Source organism: Nakaseomyces glabratus, chromosome D (genome assembly GCF_010111755.1).
Source record: "Nakaseomyces glabratus chromosome D, complete sequence".
Taxonomy (NCBI): Eukaryota; Fungi; Ascomycota; class Saccharomycetes; order Saccharomycetales; family Saccharomycetaceae; genus Nakaseomyces; species Nakaseomyces glabratus.
Window position 1 is genome coordinate 256,453 of NC_088954.1, and position 26,647 is coordinate 283,099.

General features: G+C 36.6%; 11 protein-coding genes across 11 annotated transcripts; 7 read left to right on the forward strand and 4 right to left on the reverse strand.

Moving 5' to 3' along the window:
• Positions 1 to 64: 64 nt before the first annotated feature.
• On the reverse strand, positions 65 to 757 carry TML25 (palmitoyl-(protein) hydrolase; the record flags this gene model as incomplete). Its single annotated transcript, XM_445519.1, has 1 exon — positions 65 to 757. The coding sequence occupies one exon, from the start codon at positions 755 to 757 to the stop codon at positions 65 to 67; it is 693 nt and encodes a 230-aa protein (XP_445519.1).
• A 281-nt stretch (positions 758 to 1,038) lies between these two features.
• On the forward strand, positions 1,039 to 1,596 carry SRN2 (ESCRT-I subunit protein SRN2; the record flags this gene model as incomplete). The annotated part of the gene is made up of 1 exon (XM_445520.1): positions 1,039 to 1,596. One exon carries the CDS (start codon positions 1,039 to 1,041, stop codon positions 1,594 to 1,596), a length of 558 nt encoding a protein of 185 aa, XP_445520.1.
• A 412-nt stretch (positions 1,597 to 2,008) lies between these two features.
• On the reverse strand, positions 2,009 to 3,262 carry LEM3 (Lem3p; the record flags this gene model as incomplete). The annotated part of the gene is made up of 1 exon (XM_445521.1): positions 2,009 to 3,262. One exon carries the CDS (start codon positions 3,260 to 3,262, stop codon positions 2,009 to 2,011), a length of 1,254 nt encoding a protein of 417 aa, XP_445521.1.
• A 420-nt stretch (positions 3,263 to 3,682) lies between these two features.
• On the forward strand, positions 3,683 to 6,298 carry FIG4 (phosphatidylinositol-3,5-bisphosphate 5-phosphatase; the record flags this gene model as incomplete). The annotated part of the gene is made up of 1 exon (XM_445522.1): positions 3,683 to 6,298. The coding sequence occupies one exon, from the start codon at positions 3,683 to 3,685 to the stop codon at positions 6,296 to 6,298; it is 2,616 nt and encodes an 871-aa protein (XP_445522.1).
• Positions 6,299 to 6,773: 475 nt separating this feature from the next.
• GVI51_D02431 (uncharacterized protein) lies at positions 6,774 to 9,677 on the forward strand (the record flags this gene model as incomplete). The annotated part of the gene is made up of 1 exon (XM_445523.2): positions 6,774 to 9,677. One exon carries the CDS (start codon positions 6,774 to 6,776, stop codon positions 9,675 to 9,677), a length of 2,904 nt encoding a protein of 967 aa, XP_445523.2.
• Positions 9,678 to 10,178: 501 nt separating this feature from the next.
• On the forward strand, positions 10,179 to 11,036 carry PFA3 (palmitoyltransferase PFA3; the record flags this gene model as incomplete). The annotated part of the gene is made up of 1 exon (XM_445524.2): positions 10,179 to 11,036. One exon carries the CDS (start codon positions 10,179 to 10,181, stop codon positions 11,034 to 11,036), a length of 858 nt encoding a protein of 285 aa, XP_445524.2.
• A 314-nt stretch (positions 11,037 to 11,350) lies between these two features.
• On the reverse strand, positions 11,351 to 13,381 carry EGT2 (Egt2p; the record flags this gene model as incomplete). The annotated part of the gene is made up of 1 exon (XM_445525.1): positions 11,351 to 13,381. One exon carries the CDS (start codon positions 13,379 to 13,381, stop codon positions 11,351 to 11,353), a length of 2,031 nt encoding a protein of 676 aa, XP_445525.1.
• A 1,887-nt stretch (positions 13,382 to 15,268) lies between these two features.
• MDJ2 (Mdj2p) lies at positions 15,269 to 15,700 on the forward strand (the record flags this gene model as incomplete). Its single annotated transcript, XM_445526.1, has 1 exon — positions 15,269 to 15,700. One exon carries the CDS (start codon positions 15,269 to 15,271, stop codon positions 15,698 to 15,700), a length of 432 nt encoding a protein of 143 aa, XP_445526.1.
• A 640-nt stretch (positions 15,701 to 16,340) lies between these two features.
• PEX6 (AAA family ATPase peroxin 6) lies at positions 16,341 to 19,394 on the forward strand (the record flags this gene model as incomplete). The annotated part of the gene is made up of 1 exon (XM_445527.1): positions 16,341 to 19,394. One exon carries the CDS (start codon positions 16,341 to 16,343, stop codon positions 19,392 to 19,394), a length of 3,054 nt encoding a protein of 1,017 aa, XP_445527.1.
• A 524-nt stretch (positions 19,395 to 19,918) lies between these two features.
• Positions 19,919 to 20,668, reverse strand: PSF3 (DNA replication protein PSF3; the record flags this gene model as incomplete). Its single annotated transcript, XM_445528.1, has 1 exon — positions 19,919 to 20,668. The coding sequence occupies one exon, from the start codon at positions 20,666 to 20,668 to the stop codon at positions 19,919 to 19,921; it is 750 nt and encodes a 249-aa protein (XP_445528.1).
• Positions 20,669 to 21,604: 936 nt separating this feature from the next.
• Positions 21,605 to 22,351, forward strand: PEX11 (Pex11p; the record flags this gene model as incomplete). The annotated part of the gene is made up of 1 exon (XM_445529.1): positions 21,605 to 22,351. The coding sequence occupies one exon, from the start codon at positions 21,605 to 21,607 to the stop codon at positions 22,349 to 22,351; it is 747 nt and encodes a 248-aa protein (XP_445529.1).
• Between the last annotated feature and the right edge of the window lie 4,296 nt (positions 22,352 to 26,647).

Below are 26,647 nucleotides of genomic sequence, written 5' to 3' on the forward strand. Positions count from 1 at the left end.
TCCGGTTTATAACTAGCTCTTTGCCCAAAGAAATGGTTGATTGCGAGATGAATACTGTAGCCATTTATGCATCTTTTGAGTAAACATTTGACTTTAAGAACTCAGCTAAATCGTTCAATTCTGCAGGGTCAGCTGAGTGGCCAAGACCTCTATAGCTCTTAAAAGTGTAGTTCTCAAGTTCACCAGCGGATTTGAAGAACTCCGCTGTTTGTACACCAATTGGGAAAGGAACAACGTCATCGCTTTCACCGTGACCATGGAACACAGGAGTGTTTGGGTTTAAGTTCTTTCTGGTCTCTTGAAGTTCATTTCTAAGGTAGGCAAACCCAGAAAGACCGATAAATGCACCTATCTTATTATTTAGAGTAACTGCTGATGCTAATGCTAATGCAGCACCTTGGGAGAACCCACCAACTATTATATTTTGAGGTTCTATCCCATCGCTAATACTACTATCAACATATTTCTGTACTTCCTTTAATGATTGCTGGAATCCGACGGTATCGACATTAGAAGTTGTCCAGTCCCACACTTTAATATCAAACCAAGAAGGCATTGGCATACCACCATTGGCAGTAACTGGCTTTATGGGTGCATTAGGAAATATAAAGTTAGTGCTCTCAAAACATGGATGGTATTGCTGCAGGTATTGAGCTAAAAATGACCAACCTTGACCTGTGTCACCTAAACCATGCAGGAATATTAGTGCATATTTAGCGGGTTTCTTAGTACTGGCAATTCGAACAGCAGTAGACATTGATGTAGACTAGTCTTATTTGTGTTATCAGTTAAGATACTTGATTATATATCTTCTCTTTACCTCGAAGTTGAACTAATACCACAGTATTCCTTTGTCTTGAATCATCTTCAACTTTTAAGAAGGTGGAAATATCCGATGCGATGATATGAAATTGATTGTTAACCTATTTAGCAGTGGATAATATATTGAGCCCGAATAACAAAGTTCTAATATCTGAAGTAAAGAACTACCATATCGTTTTGATAGATAGCTCAATCATACCTCGATAACAATTTATAATGGATAAACCACCTATTCTTCCGCCCAGAGAAGACGCAGTTGCTCTAGAGCCAGCTAATGATCAGCCAAAACTGGATGTCAAATTACCTGTAAATATTAATCTGCTCTCATATAATGAATTACTAGAGCTTATAAATCAGCACAGAGATAAGCTGCATTGGTTTTGTGCTAGCATGGATTCTTTTGAACCGATTACAGAGGAGGTTAAGAGACTGAAGAACCAGTTTAAGGAGCTGGAGGAGAAATTCTCGAAATTGGAGGACGGTAAAGTTGTTATTCAAGACCAAATTGCTGAATTGGTCATCTTAGAAAGCGAATATACGAAGAAATATCAGAATCTACAACAATTAATCCGCTCGAATTACTCTAAAGATGTAGCAAAACGGACGATGCTCAATAAAATAAAGGAAAACGAACAAAAGTGCGATGAGTTAGAGATAAACGCCAAAGGCAGTTTAGATCTGGATGTGTTTCTTAAATCGTATATGGATTTTAAGCTAGATTATCACATGCAAAAGCAAAAGCTGAATGTGTTGTCCGCTCAGAATAATTTCTAAGGATGCAACTGAATAGTATTGAAAATCTATAAGGATAACCGCAATCAGTATCACTGAATAGGTATATAGGATATCAAATTATATGCAGGCATATAGTAACTCTATAGCGTTGATCTCACTCCAATTGAATGTTTATTATTTAAGTAGCGTGGCTAATAATATATGGGTGAAGTAAAACATCGATACTCATAATTGCAAAAAAATAATATGCCTTAGTTGTCACCATATATAAGTTAGAAACGATGTTATAGCTAGTGTCTACAAAAAAATAATTTACAAATAATAGGAAGAAATGAAAAGAATAAAGGCAAAACAGAGTAATAGTTGCATAAATTGGAAAATAAAAGAAAAAATGAACTGAAGAAATGCTTGTTTTCACCAGGCTAACTTAATCAGATTTAAAGAAGTTAAACTACTTTAATCTGAAGGAATCATCCTTATTCCATGATAATGCAGTTGGGTCAGCAATTTTTCTGCCACCCATAACCCACGCCAATGCAAGAACAATGGCCATGGCAGCACATATACAGCCACCAATCAAATAAACTTCACCTAGGAATGGGTTTCTGCCACCAATAGAGGAGCCGTGTGTGATGAAGACACCTTTCTTACCGTTATACTCAGTAACAGGCCAGTGTAGACCGATGTCAATTTGCCATTCGCCCGCTGGCAAGGTATCGTTAGTGTTTTTTCTAATCAGTTTTGTTTGCTTGTCGAAAGCGGCTGGTCTCATCCAGTTTTGAAACTCTTCCCATTCATTTATGTTTGGCATGTTGGTCTCGTTGTAACCATTTGGGAAAGCCTTTGCCCAGTATGGAGGTGGGACGACTTCTGTGTGGTTGTACTTGGTCTTCTTATATCTTTTCTTATCAGAGTGCCAATTTATTCTCTTGTTGGTCAAAGGGTAATTCTTAGTGGAGTCCTGGACGTTCTGTAATTCAAATGGATAAGAGTCATTGAACATCGAGTTCGCAATCAGCCCACAGGGGTAAATCAATTTACCTTCGCTGTCATGGCCCAGTACTTTACAGTTGATACCGGTGTTTGAACGAACATCGTGCAGCGAAGGTCTCTTACCTCTTATTTGGTCCTCACTGAAAGAAAGCACATATCTTCTGTGGTTTGCGGCAAATTTCTCGAGCACATAATTCACATAGACTGTTTTCTTCAAGTCAGCAGGGGTGGTGAACCTGATCTGGCAGGTACCACGTTCATTAGAGTCATCCGATGGATCGTCCACAAATCTCCACTGTGGCTTTGTATTGAAATCCTTATGGTTGTGGAAGATGTAGTTGAAATGATCATCGGGCATGTCCTGGAAGTTATCCTTTGGCGCGGCAGTGACACAGTCCTGGTAAAACATAGTGATCTCGTCAACTCTAGAGGATTGCGCCAAGAGACAGCCACCTACAATGACAAACACCGCGGCGACAAGCAAGTATATAGGCAAAACACTCTTTGGCGTGAACACAGGGTTGATGGACGCGAGACGCTGCTGCGTGAAGTTATCCTCTTTAGGCCTCCTGTTCTTCGTCTTCACCGGTACATAGTCATCATCCTCAAACTCCGAAGCATCAACATCCTCTTCTTCGGGCACATCTTCTTGGTACTCGTGTTCTTTCTTTCGAAACACATTATTCACTTGCGTCAAATCCAACTTCACCATTTTTTTTCCCTATCTTGCTCTCCTTTCTATGTCAAACTCCAGAACAAAAAACGGCTATACCTTTAGATTACTATCTTCTCAATGGTAATGTAGAAACTGGTGCTTTTTGGAAACGGCCTCGATGTCTTATGTAAAGACTATTCCTGATTACTGGGCACTTTTGGTGTTATTCGACTGTTATTTTTTCTTCAAACTGCGGAAAGAGCGATTTTCAAAGCCCATCACCGAGAAAAATAGGGATTGTCACAGGAATGCCGGGTAAGTGATAAATTTGGTGGGTTTCCAGAGTGATCTTGCACCATAGGCTCTATATCAGTAGCGGCTTCTGGCATGTGAAGCATAGTGGGTGTATGTTCGACCTGGGGACGTGGACTATTAGAGGTTTTATAGAGCTGTTCTTGAGGCATTGGGTAATTTGTGATGGCTGGTGGATATGAGTCCTACAGCGATGCTGGCGAGAATTTGGCCGATGTGCGGGAGGACAGTCCGATGAAGGATGTTGACGATGTTACAGTGGCTCAAAAACCTCGGTCTAGTAAGTTTGTTTTGAGTAAGTTTACCATATATGAGGCGAAGGATAGGATGTATGTGGTTGGGAGTAACAAGCGGGAGAGTATGTTCCGGATCATGGAGATTGATCTCACTGTACCATGCGAAGAGCTGAGTCTCTTAGAAGATAATGTTTTCTTCACTCGTAATGAGGTTATGGATGTGCTCTCTAGATTGGAGGATGCTAGCAGTGATGGTCTCACGAAAATACTGACGTGCGATGCTTTGCTCGGTTTTATAAGGTTTACATCTTGCTATTACTTAGTCGTGGTGACTAAGATAAGTCAGGTCGCGGTCATCGGAGGACATTCCATTTATCACATCGATGGAACAGAACTGATACCGATAATGAGTAAGAAAACATTTAAAACACCGGAGAGAAGCTCACCAGAAGCTAGACTAATGAATATTTTTAAAGATTTAGACTTGACCAAGACTTTCTATTTCAGTTTCACATATGACATAACAAACACATTGCAGACAAATTTATTAAGGGAAAAATTGAAAGCAATTGGCAGGACCGACATCAGTATACCTTACGACATATTTGGTTACAATGACATGTTTATGTGGAACAATAACCTGCTTGAACCAGTTTTGTCATGCCTTGAGAGCGTTTATGACTGGTTCCAGCCAATAATACATGGCTTCATCGATCAGGTCAACGTATCTGTTCTGGGGAAATCCGTGTACATCACTCTTATTGCAAGGAGGTCGAGATTCTTCGCGGGCGCTAGATTCTTGAAAAGAGGTGTAAATAATAATGGCTATGTGGCCAACGAAGTGGAAACCGAACAAATAGTGGCAGATATGGTACTAACTGCGTTTCACAAGTCAGGTATGGGTTATTTTGATAGTAATAGATATACCTCATTTGTGCAACATAGAGGATCTATTCCTTTGTTTTGGACACAGGAAGCCTCAAATTTAACTGCCAAACCTCCAATTGAAATTACTGTGAGAGATCCTTTTTTTAGTGCTGCCGCCATACATTTTGATAATCTATTTCAACGTTACGGCGGTGGACGGATTGACGTTCTCAACCTGATTAAGACGAAGGAAAAAGTGCCAAGAGAAACTAAACTGTTAAAAGAGTATGAGGAATGTATAAAATATCTGAACTCACTGATATATGATAATAATATGATATCATATACCTCTTGGGATATGAGTAGAGAATCCAAACAAGATGGTCAAGGTGTCATTGAATTTTTAGAAAGCTACGCTATTGATACCATAACATCCACTGGCATATTTCACAATAGCAAAGACTTCAAAGGTACGAAGATCCAACAAGGTGTATGCAGGACAAATTGTATTGATTGTCTAGATAGAACAAATGCAGCACAGTTTGTCATAGGCAAGAGGGCATTAGGAGTTCAATTGAAGTCTCTGGGAATAATTGATGATTCTTTTCTAGAATACGATTCTGATATAGTAAACATTCTAACAGAACTATTTCATGACCTGGGTGATACCATTGCTTTACAATATGGTGGATCGCATCTAGTGAATACAATGGAAACATATAGAAAGATTAATCAGTGGAAGTCCCATTCAAGGGATATGATTGAGAGTATTAAAAGATTCTATAGTAACTCATTCATGGATGCACAAAGACAAGATGCTGTTAATCTTTTTCTTGGCAATTATGTATGGAAGGAAGATCAACCGTCGCTTTGGGAAATGAACACAGATCATTATCTTCATAACGATTTTGGTCTTGAGGAGACGAAAAGAAGTTATACTCATTGGTGGAATAATCACCATGTCATTAAACTAGGAGATCTGATACGTAATGAGGTAACCGAAAAGAATAATGATATTTCAAGAGCAAATTTGATAGCAAATATAAGAGGTTATCCAGCTGCTTTTGATAATTATTGGAATGAATACTACACGACCAAGGTAGTTACTTGGCTCCATGAACTTTTTGCATACAACATGAATTCTACTAGGCGATATCATCAGCTTAAGAAATATTCAGGAAAGGATTCTTCGCCATTCAAATCTCGAAAACAGAGTTGGATTAACAAAAAGGTGAAAGGCAGTGTTATTGATAGCCCCATAGATCTTAATTCACCTGAAGATCGAAAGCTTGATGTGATTAAAGATGAGAAATGTTTAAGGATAACATCTACTGATGAACTGCTCTTTGGTAACTATCAACTGACTAGCTTAGTCAATAAAAGAAATCACATTGCAAATTTACTACATGCAGATGAAATATCATTAGAAAGAGCTACTTCTACCGGCTACGAGGATGAGCATTGTTGCTCAACTATTGAAGACAGGTTTGAAATTGAAAGATATGGTAATAATGACAACCTTTATTCAGTTATTGATATCACCACCTCCATCGGATATTATAAAGAAATTAGAGTAGATTTTGATTATTATACACGTCTAGGACAAGTTGATAGATACAAGGAGCTTGAGAACTACGAAACATATTTTGATAATCATAGCTGGGAGCCTATTATGTAAGTGGTTCCAGTTATAGTTTTGAATGTTTTTTATAGAGCATATATTAGTTTAATATTCAACATTTGCAGTCCGTTTTTAGAACATTTGTTTGCGGCTCATAAATTAAGTCTTTTTAATATATATATAACTTCGAAAATAGTTGATGTTACTGTGAAATATCAATAGAGTGACCATTAGTTGATATCTCATTTCGGTTTTCCCGCATTATTACGTGGTATGTCGCTCAAATGCCGGTCTTAAAATAGGCCATTTGAAAGAGAAGTGATGCCTGAAAAACTGACAAAAAATTGAGATGAGTACCTGAAAATATAACTTCATGTAAAGTGGCAAATCAGTTTAAGAAATACAATTATGATATTTCTAGTATTGCGCAAATGTTATTCAGCCAGTCAAGCTAGCTACTAAGTCGCTTTTTATAATTTTAGTTGCTTCTTCTGTCCTGGTTTGATTATACCTATAGGGAACAAAATATAAAATGCAATCGAAAAATGGAGTCAAGAGGCCGAGACCTTCACATGTGTGTGACAACTGTAAGCGTAGGAAACAGAAATGTGATAAGAATAGACCTAGCTGCCGAAGATGCTTGAAACTGAATCAAACATGTGTCTATCCTGACTCAAATGGATCAAACGTGTCAAACATATCGCCAGTATCTGATAGTTCGATAATAGATGATATTAAAAATAGCAATGATGGTAACAGCAGTTTGATACATGCAGTGAATAATCAGGAGGGTAAAATAATGTACGATAAGAATAGGCATTTTAGCATTAATTCCATGCTCGACCATAGATCAAATCACTCACAATATCTTGGAAACAACATTAGGACTACAGATAGCGGAACCAGTGAGAATCCATCAACAGAAAATAAAGAAAGAACAAAGGAATTGGAATTTTCCAGCACAATGAACACAACAGAAAAGAATTACTCCGAGAATATTGCTAATATGTTAACAAACTCAAGTGCATATCAGCCAATTAATGAGATTACGCCAGAGAGTCTTTCAGCAAGTGGAAGAAAATCGCTAGAATGTAATGGAGAGACTGCATATGATAGCATATTGGCTGAAAACGATCTGGATGATATGATATTAGAGCTATTCAACCCCAACAACATGATAGTTGTATATGGTAATATGACATACATTGATTCACCATTTGCCCTTCATACTCTAGCACAACTAGATGCATTTGCAAGAGCTTTATGTGGAGCACTTCATGGTAATACAATGATAGAACTACATAGCAAGCTCTTGTTGTGCCCACAAGCTAATAACTATGCCGAGATGTTATCACAATTACAACCTCCATCTCCTGTTGCAGAGTTGAATTCAGAACTGAGTACGCTGCCTTATATTAAACAATCTATTATAAAGTGGGTTGAATCATCTGAGAAAAATCAATATTGTGCTATAGCCATTGGACTGTCTCATAAAACGGTTAGTTTGGATGAAACCATGTCTCCTCAATTGTATGCAGGTCTACAATTACTAGTCTATGACATTGAAAATAAATTCACTACAGTGGTTGAAACTGAGTATATCTTAAAAAATTTCTTTGAGAATATTTACCCTTTTTATCCATTCATGGAGCTTTGCAGCTTTAAAAGTAACCTGAATAAAATATGTGAGACGAGTGAGAACGGTAGATATAAATTCAATATCATATCAAAAAATAACACACAATCAGACTTTGAGACATTTTGCTTGTTCAATGTTGTGCTAGCAATATCTTTTAGGCAGCTAATGGTTGAGTCAGATGTTACTTTTCTAAAATCTAAGGATGTAGAGAGTGTCATTAAAAACCTTTATTCCAATTCTCAAAAGCTGTTAATAATGTTAGACACATATAAAAATACGAATGAATCGAGTTTCTGTTGCGAATTGTACGCCTTCCTATTGAGCTACCTTGAGCCAAATGCAGAATTGACATGTCTGACGCATGAAAAAATAGGCCGACTAAAAAGTTTAAATGAGATTGCTCTGACTTTGGGTTTGCATCATAACCCATCGAAATACACAAGATATTTCAACGAATTAGAACCTGACCCAAAAATTTTGAAGTTTAGGAGGAAGTTGTGGCTTGGTTTAAACACGCTAAAAATGGAAATATTAATACCAAATGGGGTGGCCAATAGACTTGACATAGACTATATGAATGCATTCATATCACCTGAAAGAAGCTTGGCAAAAATTTTACAAAATGATTTTCACTCTATTGGGGAAATTGATGCCAGCATACTACAGCGCTATGATAATAAATATCAACTGCAATTAATTTTAAATGAATTGGTTATTAGTTGTACACCAGTTAGTAATAATGTCCATTTCGGGGAAGTTGTACAAAATCTGAAAAGAGCTAAGAATTTTTTAATTGCTAATTTTTCAATAACAGACTGTGAAATGTTAGAAGACCAAACACTATTATACAAAGTAGATCCTAACATAGAAATTAATCTCAAGTCGACAAAAAATGTAGAGTTGATTATTAATTATATCAATGGCTATACGTGCATCATGTGTGTTTATTTTGTCTTAGCTACGAAATTTGAGGAATTGAGTAGACAAGACTGGAGAAAGTATGAAAAGTACTATCACAAATTTTTAATAGAGGCGATTGAATCCAATGTCAAACTGGATACCCTAGTAATGGGTTATCTTGAAGGCAAATATGCTAAGTTCATTGACACTAAGCATAGATACGTGCTAGATAGAATTGTATCAAATTTAGTGATTAAGTTATGGACTTTGAAAAGTTGTTTTTTGACAAGATTTTCTTACAAACGTTATGTCACTGAACGCTTAGAGCGCAAATATAGAGCAGAAAAAATGGCATATCCTGAAGCAAATCTATTGCCAGTACTCATTAGAATAATCAATTTATTAAATGTCCAAATGTACAGATCAGTTGAACTACTCAGGTCTAATATATCTGCAGAATATTATACACGTTCTTATTGTTCTCCCATGTTTCAATACATCGTCAATATAATTGAGAAAGGAAAACTAGTTGAAGTGGTGAATAAGTTTTGGGATAGAACTTTCGAAGCTGCAAATGTGCCTTCATTACTTTTAAAAAGTGTGAATATGAAGTGGGGCCTTGACATGAAGAATCCACAAATAATAAAGTACCATTTAATAAGCCCTGAAGGGCTACAGTGTATGAATAAGAAACTTCTAGAAGGTATTGAAAATGTATTAAATGTACATTTAGTGGATTGTCGTGACTGTGAGGCCATATGGGATTCCAATGAAGTTGCAGATACAGCCTCCACCGAAAGTGGAAACTTTGATCAGTTTTTTGAAACCAACTTTGATTTATTCTTGGGTGCTTTTAACAACTCCCTGGGGGATTTTCCAAAAATAACATTTGACTAAAAAATGCTAACAACCTCTACAAACTATATTAATTAAATTATACTAAGTATCTGCCAATATTTATTTTTTATAATTCAATGTGAATGAATTTTATGACTACTCTAAAGTTGTTGTGCACTATAGTAGTTGGTAATCCATCCTGTTTTAATTTTGAATAATGCACTCTTTTGTGCGTGCTCATCTCAAAAGGTCTGAAAATCACCAAAATGGGAAGATGTCAAATTAATGTGATGAGAAAATCAACATTGCATCGAATAAAGGATTACATGCAGATAAAGATTCAGAATTACATTATTGTAACGTCCCAAACTTAAATAGCAAATATTACAGATTGTTGGCACCAATGATGAATACTCAATGATGAATTTGGTTAATAACTTTAGTAAACTGTTTCCAAGATGTCTCACGACTGGGTTATATTTATGGTCATTATATGCAATTGTGGTTTGTATACACGTCATTAGGGCAAGAGTGGTACTTCCATTGGTTTTCACGATTGCAATGGTTGCTTTGTATACTTATGCAAAGCTCATATATGTTGGACCTGGTACGACAAAGGAGTATTCGATATTGAGAGTATATGACTTGAACGCAGCAGAGAGTGGATTTGAGTTACCACCAGAAATGCTGGTGAAAAGAAGTTATACACAAAAGAGAAATGGTAGATTTAGGGTTTGTAAGAGCTGTAGTAGTTGGAAACCGGATAGATGCCATCACTGTTCAACTTGTAATGTATGTGTTCTAAAAATGGATCACCATTGTCCGTGGTTTGCGGGATGCGTTGGTTATAGAAATCAAAAGTTTTTTATCCAATTCTTGATATATTGTACTGTTTACAGTATATTAGTGCTGATATTAAGTTCTATGGAAATTTATACATGGTTTAAAGGAGAGTTCTTTGAGGTAGAACTCATAAACTTTACTTTACTATCTCTATGGTTACTGGCTCTTGTTGTTTCGATATCTATAACAATATTCACAGTATTCAGTATTAGTCAAGTGTGCCAAAATCAGACCACAATTGAATTATACAGTTTGAGGAGATACAACGAAGAGGTCGCATTTTTAAATGAATTTTCTAATGAACCGATAAAGGGAACAATCAATATATTTGATCTTGGGAAGAAGCTGATAAACTGGGAAGAAGTTATGGGGTATTCTCTCATTGAGTGGGCCTTGCCAATTTCACGGAGACCTTCTTCACTCGATCTTGAGGGATCTCATAGTCATGGATTGTTCTTCAATGTCAATAAAAACGTTAGTAAAACTATGAATGAGAGTGTAGATTTGCAGGATAGGTTACTCCGTCGACTGACTCCGAGATCTTCGCTTGATGTAGATAGATCAAATTTTGTCTAACTGGTTTTTTTATTTCTCGCCTTCATATTATATGCATTTTCTTGGCATGATTAAATAACATTCTTTCACAACAATTATCTTATCAGTACAGTTTTATTGGGTTGATTTCTAAATACAACGCAATAAATGAAATTTGTCTATTATTATTTGATATATCTATGAAGCAATAACTAATATTTAACTGATTTGGCTAATAATACAATGATAATGAATGTCTTACTATTAGAAATTTAAAGTAAGAATGCAGAGAGTAGGCCTATTCCTTGAAACTTCGCGAGTTGGAAAGGTATGCAATAACGGGAGTACTTTACCAATCATAGCAGGAGAGCGATGAAGCCAATGATTATAGTTGAGAACTGAATAGTCAAGCTTGATGATCCGCCTTGGTAGATACTTACAACATGAGAAGTCGTTGTATTGCCTGGATGTACTGTTGATAACGTTGATGCTTGAACAGAAGTGTATAGGGAAATTATGGCTGGTGCAGTGGAGGTTGTTTCTACTTTACCAGACACAATATTGTTCGTTGGTTTAGGTGAGGAGCTGGATTTCAAAGTAGAAACTGGCTCCAGAACACCAATATCAGTTACAACAGCAGATTTAGTACTCAAAGATTTGCTAGCTGATACTTCAACAGAATGGGCAACAGAATTTGAAGATTTTGAGGATAATGTGCTCACAGCTTCAAGATCACCATACACCGATTTAGATGCCGGCTTGGTACTATAGTATACTTGCTCAGAAACACTCAGTTCTGTTGATTTTACCTTAGAGGATGTAGATGCTTTTGTGCTAGAAGTCTGCTTTGTGGATTGAATAGTTGAAGCAGCTTCCAAGAATTCGTATTCGCTCAATTGCTCAGAAATGGTGCTTTGATAAACACTTGCAATTGTTGAAAGTTGTGTTTCGTTATCTGCTTTTTCGCAAGTAGGGCACACAGTTTTGGTTACTGTTTGTTTCAAGGATTGTGTGGTTGTAGTGTTTGTAAATTTGGAAGTACTGCTAGAGATAGAGGAGGATGTGGCTGCGCTGGAATAGTCCGTTTGACTGCTTGAAATAGTCGTAATTGTTGAGTTGTGGTACATTATAGATGATGATGATGATGTTGAGTTTGTAAATTCATCCGGTCTAGAAGTTGGCGTAGCAGTTGGAGTTGAGGTGGTGGTATCATTTCTAACAATCTTCGATTGTATCATCATCTTTGAGCTCGTTGTACCATTTAGAGTTGAAACTGGAATCCATACACCATACTCACTAACAATAGCTGAAACAGTAGAATGGTCTAGACTGTATGTTGGGATAACTTCAAGTGATTTAGTAACATTGGATGCTGTACCATTAGTGTATGCTGGCAATGGTGTCATGGTTGAGTTCTTAGAAACATCAGGATTTGGAGTCGAAACATTGATGTGAGAAAGATTGTCTAATGGAGCTGCGTATAAGTTTGTATTGATGTTAATTTCCGATGGGTCAACAACATCTCTCTTAGATAGGTCATTTGCTGGATAACTAATATTCAGGTTGTTGGAAATAGTCTTTGAATATAGTTGAGAAGAATAGTAAGTGATTCTCACATACTCTCCACCACTGAAACTAGAGTTAAATAGGACGTCGATTTTAGAGTTGGTGGAGTAGTCGTGTACAGCAGTCAATGGCACAGTTGCCAAAGGTTGGTTAAATTTGTTCAGTTTGGTAACAACTTTGAAGGTGGTCTTTGAAGCATCGAATTGATAAGCGTTGGGAACAGAGGGCGTAGATTGAATTCTGATAGGTCTTTTAAACTGAGAGATTGGAATATCAAGAGTAAACCAAGCAGTGTTGTTAGTTTGGTAAATGCCACCATTTGTGTTAATTTTGGTTGGATCTGTTGCTAAGTAGTTGATGTTACGAACAAACTCGACATTGTCGCCATTGGTAAAAGTGTAAGATACAGAACCGGGACTTCTTATTTCTGACAAACCCTTTGAAGAAAGCTTACATAAGAAATTGAAAGTGGTACTAACATTTTGCAAAATGTTGCTGTCAACCAATTGAATGTCAAAATTGTTGGAGTCGTCGGCTTTGTTAATGGAACCAATTATCTTGGAGTTATAAGACAATGGAAAATCACCAGAAGGAAAAGAATCAAACTCATCAGGAACTGTGAATGGAATGGAATTTTTAGCATCTTGAGGGACAAACACTTGACCTTGAATCAAAAACCAATGACTAGGGTCTGTGCTGTTGTTTGAGCCGGAGTGTGTATCGAATACTTGTATATCGGTTAGAAAGCCTTTTTGCGCATTGGCAAATATAGATGTACTAATGCTCATAAAAGTGAGCAGAAATGTAGTTGTAAATTTCATTGTGTTATTGAAATATGATCAATAGATGTGTGTTGTCTGCTTTGGTAGCTTTGAATTGGTAAGGTTTGGAGTGATATTTATTTAATTGTAATGTTTTTTGTTGTGTATTATTTGAATAGGTTAGATAAGGCAAACTGGAAAAGAAAGTATTTCTTATGACCTTCTGAATTGAGATAAAATCAGGTTCTTTATATATGACTACAATAAAATAAATCTTTTGCCAAACTTGGTTAATTTCTCAATGCCAGTATATGCTTCAGATGGTATTCATTCCTACTTAGGAATACCGTACCAGTTTTCTGATAACCAATGCAACATTCCTTGTAAAAGCACGGGCACTTTCTCGATAAATGCACATAGCTCTTACCAGCAAATTCCAAAGAAAGGTAGAAAAAAGAGGAGGTCTTAATCAGCGATCTCGAGGACCTGTTCTCATTAATGGGCACGCATTAACGAACACCGATATGTATTGCAGGTACAGTGTAAAAAAACGGTATTTAACTACCAGTCTGAATAGTTACTGTTTGTTACCGTACTTTAAACTATCATTGTACGTCGATTTCTAGGGTAGATCTAACTTCACGCAACAATGCTGGTAAAGATTTACGCTATTTGACTCAATTTAGAGAATGTGAGACCAGCAGATCTACAAAAAATCGGGTTCTGATAAATCTGGCACAGCAGGTTCTGAGGAAATGCCCTCTTCCTTGAAAGTTTAGGGACACCAGAATAACACTGCATAAAGGACTGTGCACTATTCGCTGTGGACTAAACTAATTTGTGCAGGATTTGTTTGGAGCAGAGCAACTAACCTAGAAAATGCTGTACATAATGATTTGTAACTTTTTTATTTTTCTCTGGGAGCTCCCAGAAAACATTGCACGATTAAGTCCAAACTGAATGTATAGAAAAAATAAGATGGCTGGAAGTTGCTGGCTAGTGATAATTGAGAATCTTAAAATCATTGCTGGGTTACTGATTTCGATGGGTTTTTTTGCAAGCCAGATATCTATCAATACAAGAAGAACTAATTTGTAGGCGGTGTTATGTTCTCCTTCAAACCTCTTCGCCATTTAAATTGTCTATTCTTGAATGGCTGACTCTTAGCATGTATTCTGGTCGAGTGAATTGGTATGAATGAATACGTTCTGGTGAAAAGTCTGGTGCGTAATTTCTGTTGAATCAATTGAGTTTGTTGAGCCACAAGCGTAATTGGTAGTTAGTAGGAGATAAAATTCAGGAGGCTGTGCTTGGCCTTGTCTATTAGCAGAAGCAATTTTACTTGTAGAAATGCTGTCGATACCATCAGCAGTATGACAGGTCAACCTTGTTCAGCATAGGCCTATTATTGCCCTGAACCAAAAATCAACGGCTGGATCATCAAAATGTGTAGATATATGGAAGATAAAAAGACGACATTGATTTTGTGGGTAGAATTACAATATTGAGAGAGGAGTCTAGATTGGATAAGTCTATAAGCGTTTCTTGTTCAAATCTTGCAGTTGTATATGCCTGTTCATCTTTCTAGGTATATTACACAATTACAAATAGCAGAATAAGTAGTCTTTATGTCTAGTCGAGCTGGTACAACAACTTTTCTTTTGGATAGTGGCCATATGTCATAATTCCTTCTTCGAATACCTAAAAAAGTTTAATTTTCGGATAATTATGAAGGATCCGAAGCTAGTTGACAAAAAGCTCGAACCAATCATTATTCATCTGTATAGTTGACCACCAATATCCGGTTTTAGTAGGCACTAATAAAAAAGAACTTAAGATTACATGTATAAGTGATTATTATTCATTTGCCCAGCTCATAACATTTGAATTGTGCATACAAAGGAATCGAGGATTGAGGATACTACATACCGAGAGTAGTGTTGTTTGATGGTTCTCCCGATAATAATTGGAGTTGGTGTAACGCTGGTAGCATGGACCACCCAATCGGCTCTCCGAGCTTGGCAGATCTATAGAACTCTTACTCCAGGCATGATAGCAGCTATGAATGGGATCAAACTAACAAATTTTCGCTCGAAATACGCATCAAAATTTCACAGTGACAGGTTAAACCCGGGGCTGAAAATGCAACTAAACAAATGGGAAGGAGGATTTTATCATCCAATGTCAGAATCAGAGGCTTTAATGATACTAAATATTACTCAAAAAGAAATTATGAGTTTGAATGCTCCATTACTAAAGAAAAAGCATAGGCTAGCAATGCTTAAAAATCACCCAGATAAAGGTGGAAGTCCATATTTATCAGCAAAAATCAATGAAGCAAAGGAATTATTAGAAAAAAGTGTACTAACTAGGAAATAATCAACGGTAGATCGTCTGCATGAATGGGTCGCATGCCGGTATTCTACTATTAGAATAATTGCACAAAGTTTCATATTTTCTAGAAGGCAACTAGCCTTACAAAGGTAACGAAAAGGCTATGTCATGAATTTAGAGCTCTTGATTCTTTTTTTCATAGCATTACAAATTGGTAAAGGTATATGTAAACCGTCCAAGGATATGCAAAAGAAATACTCATACACAACAACCTTCAAGACACTATTCAATGTAGTAATGTTAAATATTTTTTAATTGAAACTATGATTGTATTTTGAGTGGAACTAATTCTTTATTCGAGTTCATCGGTTTCGTTAATGGATAATGTTTTAATTGTTAGTTATCTTACCTTAACTCGCCATCACTAAATACGTTGTGTGGTGCATCGATTAATGTTTGAGTCGGCATATCATTTTTAACTCCGAATGTTTGTTCAAAGGATGGACCAGTGGTTTCTGAATCATCTCGGCACTATAAGATTGAAGTATGTATTTTATGTAATAGGTTTCGTTAATATAACGAACAGATTCTTGAAAATATTTATCTGATAGTTAGCCTTTATCAGTAAGTGCAGTGCAAGCCAGAGTTGATATTCCTGGGTGAGACCAATATAGGTCAAGACTTTATGATGATTACAGCGGATCTAATATGGGATGAGAATCTTGATAATGATTGTGAAGTGTCAAAAGACATATGGGAAGACGATACATTCATAGATAAGAGTTATTTGAAAGTTGTATTGCCTAGCTATGATGGGGTTGATACTCCGATAGTATATCATTTTAAGTTGAATGATGATTTGAAAATAAATTCAATCAAGATACCCACAAATTCCATCGGTAACCTTGGTAAGTTCGGTCGATTGAATACTTGTTCCTTAGAAGCTGTATCAGGAGAACCACCTGTTCTTAAAGAGATTATTATTAAGATTGATGAAAGATTGTATGACAAACTAGCACTTCTACCTAAAGCTAATGAAAAAAAACAATACTTTCAAATTAAGTATAATCTGGTGAACAAGCAGTCTGTGATACACGAAGGTAATATATGGGGGCATGTTTGTGAAGTAGTGGAGACTAAACCATTTAGTCAAGGTGTTATCGATTTTAGTGTTACTGACATTGTATTAATTAGGAGTAAAATACTGTCAGTAGAAAATAAACATGATAGAAGTTTAGTTAATTTACAAGCATTTCACGATTTATCAAGGATACCTTTAAAGTGTCTTCATTACCCTGTTGAACGCTCTCTTCTTCTTCCTGAACCTCCTTTTGATGATGATGACTCTATTTATGTATTTTTTCCTTTTGACTTGTTATCAAAATTGAAAATATCAAGCGGCTCGTTTGTACGTCTATCAAACTCTAAAAATTCTGTATTAGTACGAGCCTTCCTTTTACAGTCCCCTAATCATTATGCTGTTGATGGCATATATACAACACCATTTGTGTTGGCCCAATTTGATGAATTACCACTTGTTGAAGTTGAACCAGTATATAATAATGAATTAGCCTTTCCCACAGCATCAGAGGTAGTCATCTCAAAAGTTGGAAATGTATTGCACACACAAAAGAGATATCAGGAGCTTATTTTACAAAAGCTTAGATATTACTTTTTAACAGCAAGAAGAATACTCAGTAATGGTAGTTTAATACCAATCACTATTGATTCATCATTTGATGAAATAATCTTAGAAGATATCGATTTGGATGTCAACACTATAAAATCAGATGATGATTGTATTGTTTGGTTTGTTGTAAGTAACAGAAAATTTGAGAACATTTCAAACTATGATCCGAAAGCTGAATTTTTTGTTGATCCGAAACATACAAAATTAATTACGTCAGCGATGGAGAATAGAAGTTTAAGCTCAAACACTTTTAATTCTGCTTTGAAATACTATGGTCTTCCAGGTGTATTTCACTACCGTCCTGATATATTTCCTGTTGTGAATGATATTAAAAATGTAATCAATACACATGCGGAAGCTAATAAAAAAGTACCTAATCTGCCAATGATATTAAACCTATCTTCAAATGTGCCAAAAGTGGGTAAAGCAAGTATCCTAAGAAGCATAGCTATCGATCTTTCATATCAGTTTGTTGATATTGATACTTTATCAGTAGTATTTTCGTCAGGGTCATCAGATATTGCTACAACTTTTTTGGGATATCTTAAAGGCAAACTCGAAAATCTGCTACCCTTCACTGGAAATACGATTATACTAATCAAACATATTGATCACATATTGAAAAAAGTTGATCAAAATCAGGATATACAACAATCCAGACAAGTTAAAGCACTAGAAGGTGACCTAATATCTTTCATTAAATCTTACTCAAGGATATATCCAGGTGTTGTATTTGCGTTTACATCAGCTAGTATTGATAACCTACCTGAGGGCTTCCGATCAGAAATTAAGTTCGATTATGTTGTTCATCCGCCCAATGAAAAACAGCGGCGAAGTATAATTGATGAGCTTTTGTCAACATCAGATCTCTTTCAAAAGTATGGTAACAGGAAATTACGTATTCAGTGTTCTAATGAGATAGAAATTTCTACATTATCTTTGCATTCGGCGGGGTTGTCGCCCTATGATATACAATATATTATTAGTTTGGCTGTGGCAGATTCGTTGAGAAAATGTAACAACTATCTGTTGTGGAGACAAAATAAAATAAAGGTGGATATGATATCTATACAAAATGCACTAGAAAAGGTGAGAAGTGATTATTCCGCTTCAATTGGTGCACCAAGTATACCGAATGTAACCTGGGATGATGTTGGTGGGTTGAGTTCTGTCAAGGATGCTATAATGGAAACGATTGACTTACCATTGAAACATCCAGAATTATTTGGGTCAGGTCTGAAGAAACGAAGTGGTATTTTATTTTATGGTCCACCAGGAACCGGTAAAACACTTCTTGCAAAAGCAATTGCAACAAATTTCTCGCTGAATTTTTTTAGTGTGAAAGGTCCAGAGCTGTTAAATATGTACATAGGTGAATCTGAAGCAAATGTGAGAAGAGTATTCCAGAAGGCGAGAGATGCCAAACCGTGTGTAATATTCTTTGATGAAGTTGACTCTGTTGCACCAAAAAGGGGAAACCAAGGAGATTCCGGGGGTGTTATGGATAGAATAGTCTCTCAACTATTAGCAGAATTGGACGGAATGAGCTCTGACGGTGATGGTGTTTTTATTATAGGTGCAACGAATAGGCCTGATTTATTGGATGAAGCACTTTTAAGGCCGGGTCGTTTTGATAAACTAATCTATTTAGGTATTGCAGATACCAGAGAAAAGCAGGCTAATATAATGAGGGCTTTGACAAGAAAATTCAAAGTGAGCTCTGACATTAACTTTGATGAACTTGTGTCTGATTTTCCATTTAGTTATACAGGTGCCGACTTTTATGCTCTTTGCTCAGATGCAATGTTGAAGGCCATGACTAGAATATCGAAGGAAATTGATGAGAAAGTTGACAAATATAATCAAGACAATGGTACTAGTATATCAATACGATACTGGTTTGACCATGTATGCTCTGATGAAGATACTGATGTTATAGTTAAGAAGGAAGATTTTTTAAATGCTAATAAAGAGCTGATACCAAGTGTTTCCCAGCAAGAGTTGGAACATTATAAACAAATCAGGGCTAATTTTGAGGATAGTAAGTAGTTTTTTTTACTACATCAGATATTTCATACAACACTTGTATAAAGCAACAAAAGAAATAGCTCATATTCATAAAGAAGATATGTTGAAAGATATCATATATCCAACAAGATAAAAATTCATTGTTGGTTTTGTAGTGCCAAAACTTGTAATGTATTGTTTTTATTTATTCGGTTACGAAATGAATGACAAGTGAATACAATGCTACTATGATCGTAGCTCAAAAAATTGAGGTCACTAAAGATAATGGAATCAAGTTAAGCGAGTTTACCTACAGTATACGAAATGGCATGGGATATGCATCATAATATGTCTATATTGTTGAAATTTGAACTTGATCAACAAATTAATGTTTTATTAAAAGATATATGTATATTATATGTTATTGGTTACATTTCTATATGTGAAAGTAGCGCTCTCTTACTAAATGTGAAGGTTACTATAATGCACATTGATAGAGTAAAATTAGAATGCAATATCTGTTACAGTAGTTGAAAAATGCAATGCAGTAGTGGAGTTTTCGTTAATTATTTGGATACCCATTTCTTTGTATCTCTGTAAGAATCGTGAGTGTCCTTGTATAGTTGTCTTTCAAATTCGTCCAGTTTGAGTAAGAATCTAGTAGAAGCTGCCAAGTTAGTAGCCTGGCTAGTACCAACAGATGAACCAATTCCTGAATTGTTGGCAGATCTAGTTGTTAAAGAAGAAGTACCGTTAATGGACGCCAGGGGTCCTGATCTATCCTCGTTTGCACTATTCTGCTGAAGTCTTAATGCATCAAGCAAGGCACTTCTGTATTTGTTCCCGTACTCGGTATCTATCGACACACTGCTGGCATAGTTGTTTATCTGCTGTGCTCTTTCAAGCAGCAGCTCATACACTATTTCACCTAGGTCTTTGTCACTATAGAGCGCTATCCATTTAAGAGCCATGTCCAAGAAGTAAGGGTTTATCGCGTGTAAATCCAGCGACTTGGGATCTGTCTTAATCGCATTTATTACTTTGTTCGAGAACATATCAGGCGTAAGCAGCTCTACGAAGGCATCACCGCCATCCTCTTCCTCTGCATTAGGGTCCATGTCCTCCTGTTCCTGGCTATCCGCACCTACAATGGCCAACACCCGCGCCAACCACAGTGGCAAAGAAAGCTTTGTATTCTTCCGTATCGGTTTCCCTGGGTTATTCTCCAAGTACCCTAGCCCCGGAATCTCATAGTTAAACTTACAAGGAACTTCAGTAGAGTCCACTAGTATGTCATCTATATCATAGTAGCCCATCAGTCGACTGTCTGTCGTACTTAGTCCCCGTATGTATTTCGATACAATCCCGTTGAAATAGAAATGTATTGCCGCCACTGGCACGATTCGCAGTTACTACTGTATAACCGAAATGAAACTATAAGAGTGTGGATGACGCGTCAGCCGTTATACTTATCAGAATTAAAATGAACGCGTAAAAGTCCGTACACCACTATATTACACATGTAGTTTCCGTGCACAGCTATGACATATTAGCCCTTAATTGAAGTCGAAGGGTGAACAGGCTTTCATATAACGAATAAAATAGTACTCTCTGAAGTAAATACAATGAGGACAGAGCTGCTTTGTGGTGGTACTACAACGTATAAGTCATAATCGATGGATTTTGTCTTGTTTATTTGTGGCCCTCAAACCGCCATCGAAGTGTGAGCGTTCTCGGTGTTTGTTCCATCCGTCCGGTCCCCGATGACTCGTAGATGAAGTGCTCATCATTCTCCAGGCCTCTTGTATATCAATGAGAACCTCACCTATTGCTGTCAAAGCAAAAAAAGATGAGCATCCCTTTCTCTTGAAATGTGTGATCTTTTGGGTTTGTAGAAAGGTACAGTGTTTGTGGCTTTTAGGATTAAACCCCGAATACCCAGATGTCCTGTTCTAAAGAATGGGCACACGACTCTCCACCTCTAATTCTCTTTGACGTTGGAGTAATGTGATGAGGGGACTTGACAAGGAACTTGTGTATGTTTAGGAGGAATATATATTGTGTAACAGATTCTTGGAAAGTCCGACTTTTCCCACCTCGTCTTGCTACCGAAGCAGCTTGTCTGTCTCACTCTTTCTCGCCTTCATTTAGGAAATCTAAAAAGTGAAGGACAACCTATTACAATACAAATAAGCAATATCCTGGGACTACAGGTATAAAAGAGTTCATCATCGAGGAAAAACGAGGATAAGATGGTTTGCGACACGTTGGTTTACCACCCTACGATTACTAGGTTAATCAAGTTTTTGGATACCACCGCAGGCAGGGAGAAAGCACTGCGTTTATTACAGTATCTATGCAGGTTTTTGGCTGTGCAGCAGAGTTCCGCGTTGGCGAAGGGCCTGCAGGTGCAGTTCACCATGGTTCGTAAGATTTTGCGTTTCTTGAAGCCATTGAACCACTTGCAAGCTGCCTCGAAGTTTTACGATAACAAGCTCAATGGTGATGATATTCTACGTGTCGGTAATGTCATAAAGAACCTTGCCTACGCCGGGTACTTGACTTTTGATCAAATAAACTTGTTGCGGATCTTGAAGCTTGTGCCAGTGACTCAGTTCACCGGCAAGAAAGTGCCAAAGCTGGCTAATTGGTTCTGGTTCGTCGGTTTGATATCGGGGCTGGTAATGGATGTCCGTAATATACACACATCTCAAACTAAGATTTTGACCATTGCATCTAAGGCTAGTAGTGTTTCTCCAGATGGCTCAGATGTCGAAAAGCCATCTGATGCTCAATTCGCCGAAGAAACCAAGGCCGCATACGTCACAGCATGTAAGCAAAGATACGCTGCGATTAGAAGATTAGTCTGGGACTCGTTCGATACCTTTATTGTGTTGAACAACTTGGGCTACTTGTCCAGCAGTGAGGATTCTATTGGTCTGGCCGGTGTTGTCACCTCTCTACTAGGCTTAGAGGACTTATGGAAAGGTACGAAATAAGGATAGGGAACATTATGGACAATATAATTTGGTTGTATATATGTAAATGGCTTCGAGCTCAACATTTCTTCTTAATTTGTATAAATTGATTTAGTTCCTTGGTTTAGCAGTTATGATGAAACTCAAACAACAATAATTGCTTAATGCGCAAAATAATATTCAACAAATAAAATGAACAATATTTCTAGATATTGCCGTCGCAATCATATATAAACAATCAATGCCATAAATCGTACTGGTGCCAAATAGTGGGTTATGTAATTTTTGTAGTATATGTTTTGGTTGACTTTGTTAACCATGGAATGGTTTTGAGAAAGATAACTACGACAGGAAAGCGTAGACAATAACAACACTGAGCAGAGCATGGAACTGAGTTAACATTACAATAAAATCAGCATATAAAAGTTGCAGTGGTTCCTCTAATGACATAGTGAATTCCAAGTGATAAATAATGAGACTAATTATTTGCTGTTAATTAGGGATATATCACGACAATTGAGGATCAAAAACACAAAATAGAATACTACTACTTAGATTAAAGATGTACTTACTATACAAATAGTACACACACTAAAGCTACGCTTCAATAATTAGTAAAACTAGTAAAATAAAACAAAGTGAAAGTACATACATAATAGTACATGACATGCAAATATTAATCCTGGAGTAGAAAGTGTCGATAGAGCAGAAGTGAATTGATCTATATTAACCTTGCATTTCTCTTGAGTTGAAAACAGCTGAAGATGGCATTGATTCGAACGATTTGTGAAAGCGACTAGAAAGAATGGTTTTTATTTCAGTTATATCAAATATGTGTCTTATTAATCCAAAAAATACTCTAAAATAATTATTGAGTTTTTGACTTATTATAGATTATGCGGCATAAATTTATTAAATATCTATCGAGAAAATTGGACATGCATTATAATCGGGATGGAGAGATAAAATTTTTGAATAACACTGAGTTCTCCTCGATCATAGTGCTCATCATGAAATAGCTTATTAATAGTTTACAAATATGAGAGTAAGTGTGGACTACTATTCCAGATGCTCCGATCGGTTTGTCACACTGTATAAACAATCCAAATCAGTGTGTAAATACTTATGAAAGTTATTTAGGTCTACTAGTGTATTAGTTCAAATTTTAATTGCACTGCTTTAGTGCAGCTTGGGTTTGAGTATATACATTCGAAGTTTACCTAAACACAATATATAATATTATTATTCTTTATTCCATCGGGTGCTCTGTAATCCTCATGAAATAAAATATACTATATCAGCCAGAAAACATAGTTGGTTCGATAGCTTTATATTCACATAATAGCCAAATTATGACTATTTAACCTATGTGTCCACAATTTGAAACTCACTGAATATGGTTTACTATGTAGATTTGACAATCATTTCATGATTAACATATCCACTTCTACACAGTTGGAATACTACAATATTAATCTTGCCCAACATCTGGCTTTATATTTGATCCTAAATTTGAAAGACTAGTTTTAATTTTGCTATGTTGACTGGTTTTTCTCTATATGTAACATACACGGTTAATTTAACCTTGAAAATTTAACCAAATAATTATAATGTTGTAGCTGTTATAAGAATACATTAGTTTTGGAAAGTGTGCTCCTATTAAGTCAAATGGTTATTAAGTTATATGCTTGGTAAAAAAAAATAATAATAGGGTAGTACTTAAAAGGCAATCAATGAGTGCAGCAGTTTTTTAGCGGCATTTTTGTTATTACTCGATAGCTCTTTTGTTTTGGTTTTTTGAATTCATATTCGATATACCTATTACTGGAATATGGTACAAATCTGATAAGGCTCTCCTCAAGATAATACCTTTGAAACAAGGCATCCGTAATTGTTGATTATTTTAGCCCACTTTTCTAACACAGGACTGAATACTATCATAAATCATCCAGATTCTCTGAAAGAATTCTGGCATTTAGAGTTACTAGTAATTATTTTTATATTATCTTTGATACTAATCTGCGAAGCGAATTTACCATTTATCCTTTATTGAAGTACAACGACGGAAGCATAACAAGGAATATATTGTAGTTTCAAATTAATGGAATTCTAATATCAATAGCGGAAATTAACAATTTTATTATTTTCAGTAGTTCTACGAATTTGATGACATGTATTAACCTATTTGAACTCTTCACACCAAAATTAATAACCGTATTTGTAAGCAGCTACCCAAATTATACAAAATACAGTCGGTTCCATAACATTGCCCTTTTATTTGTAATTAATACAAACTAAACACACCAAACTAATTCGTAGCAATATCATACATACGATAAGAAGTAAAGAGCCAGTAGCAATGTAATATTGGTTGCTTAAAGAATTTGCTATCATTCGAAAAAGTTGGCCTTAAAGCACTAGACTACTGTAAAAGAGATAAGGATATATGTTAATATATCCAGCCTGAATACCGTGAGGCCATTAAATAAGTCACGAAAATCTATGTTAATGGTGTAACATATAATACTAATATCGGTATTTATTTGAAGACCGGCACTTTCTTAATTAAACAACTGTCCCTTTAAGAATCGAAATACAGGAGTTTGAGACAAATTATAGCTAATTAATTATCTGGACTTGCAAATTCTTGATTCTAGACTACTTTTCTCCATTCAACATATTCTAAGAAAGATATGTTTGAGAGCCTAATAACTGCTTAGCATAATACTAGAAAGATATAACCATGTATTGCAATTTTCTTTGATACTGCCGCCAATTTACAGTAGAATATCCGGTTTGTGATTCAAAATCTTTGATTTTATTTATTCGCTTTCTGGAAGAGATTCAAAATAGTCCTGCACTGGTCGTGTGATGGTTTAATCATCTTCAAGTTTGTGTAGTAGCCATTTATATCTTGAAGTGTAAAAAGATAAACACTTAGTCAAGTTTCACTGAATAACAGTGCGATATAATTAATTAGTGTGCTGGACATTACTGCTAGGAGTGATCCTGTGGCTGCCATCTTGCCCTTTATGTTGATTCGTGGTGTCTACATTGGTAGTGTGAGAGCTGATAAGGAGACAGCGAGAAGGTGAGAAGCAGAAGATGCATGTGCAGATAGTTTAGAGTTGCTGTAGCATATATTGCCAACACTCACAGTAGACAACAAAGGATAGCGTTGACCTCTCTTCTCAAATTAGAAAGGACTGCAGGTCTGGCAAGAAGGCATGCCCAACGCCATGCTCCTACTACTGGCTAGTAAGACGGAACAGGCATACGGCACTAAACCTAAGGAATTGTTTGGGCTTGCCACTTTTATTGTTGTTCCTGGATGCCCCACCTAACCCACTTAAACATGGTGGGGGTGAGAGTCCAAGCGAGTTTGCAATTGCCTACTAGAAGGGGTTTTCCCAGATGCTAAGAAGATAAAATTAGACGAGGGGAAGGACAGCTTCTACACTTGTTGGATTAAGAAGTTCCACTTGATGTAAGAAGGCCCACGTAAGGATCTTATTGTAAGCTCTCTTGAGAAAGGACTGTACCCAATTGATCCACGCTGAAAGAGGCCTTGAAGTGGGGAGGGTTGCAAACAAATTACTACTGATTTATCCGGTACGTTTTTCTGAGACCCCTTCATGTATTTCTGCTTTCAAGAGAAACGGTGTAGTTTAGCTGGGCTTATTGTGCTGTAAATTTTTCCGAGATTTGGGCACAGAGTAGCGAAAGGCGCAAAATGTAGTGCCGGAAGACAATGTGCCCCACTTTTGCGTCTCTCTTGGATTTATGTGGAGTTTTTCCGGATTCTTGATGCATACTGGGGGAGGGCTATAAGGTGAGCAGCAGAGAAATGGGTAGAACCAAGTTGCAGTAAATGGTCGTAGCTAGGTGGTTCAGATGGTTTTTCCGAGTGATTGACGTAAAAATTTGGCTCCCATTCCAATTTAGGGTGCCCACATACAACTTACTGTCTTCCCTTTTTTCGTCTTAGAGTTGTTCCTCTAACTAGCACTGCAGGGCCAATCTGGGAAAAAAGGAAAAAGGGCACTGAAAATTAGCCTTTCCTGGACTGCAACGTAATACTACCAAATAACGAGGGTCCCCAGGGCTCCCCACCTGAGTCAAACAGGAAATAGGTATTAGAACATGAGTGAAATGAAGGCCTACAGAGAGCTGGAGAGGGAGGGGAGAGGAGGATAATAGCTATTTGAGGGTAGTAAGTGAGGAGGAGTTTTCATTCTGTATGGCAACGAATAACACGCACAAGAGCAACCAAGAACTGAATGCACACAATGATGTTGTTGGGTACTAGTCCATGGA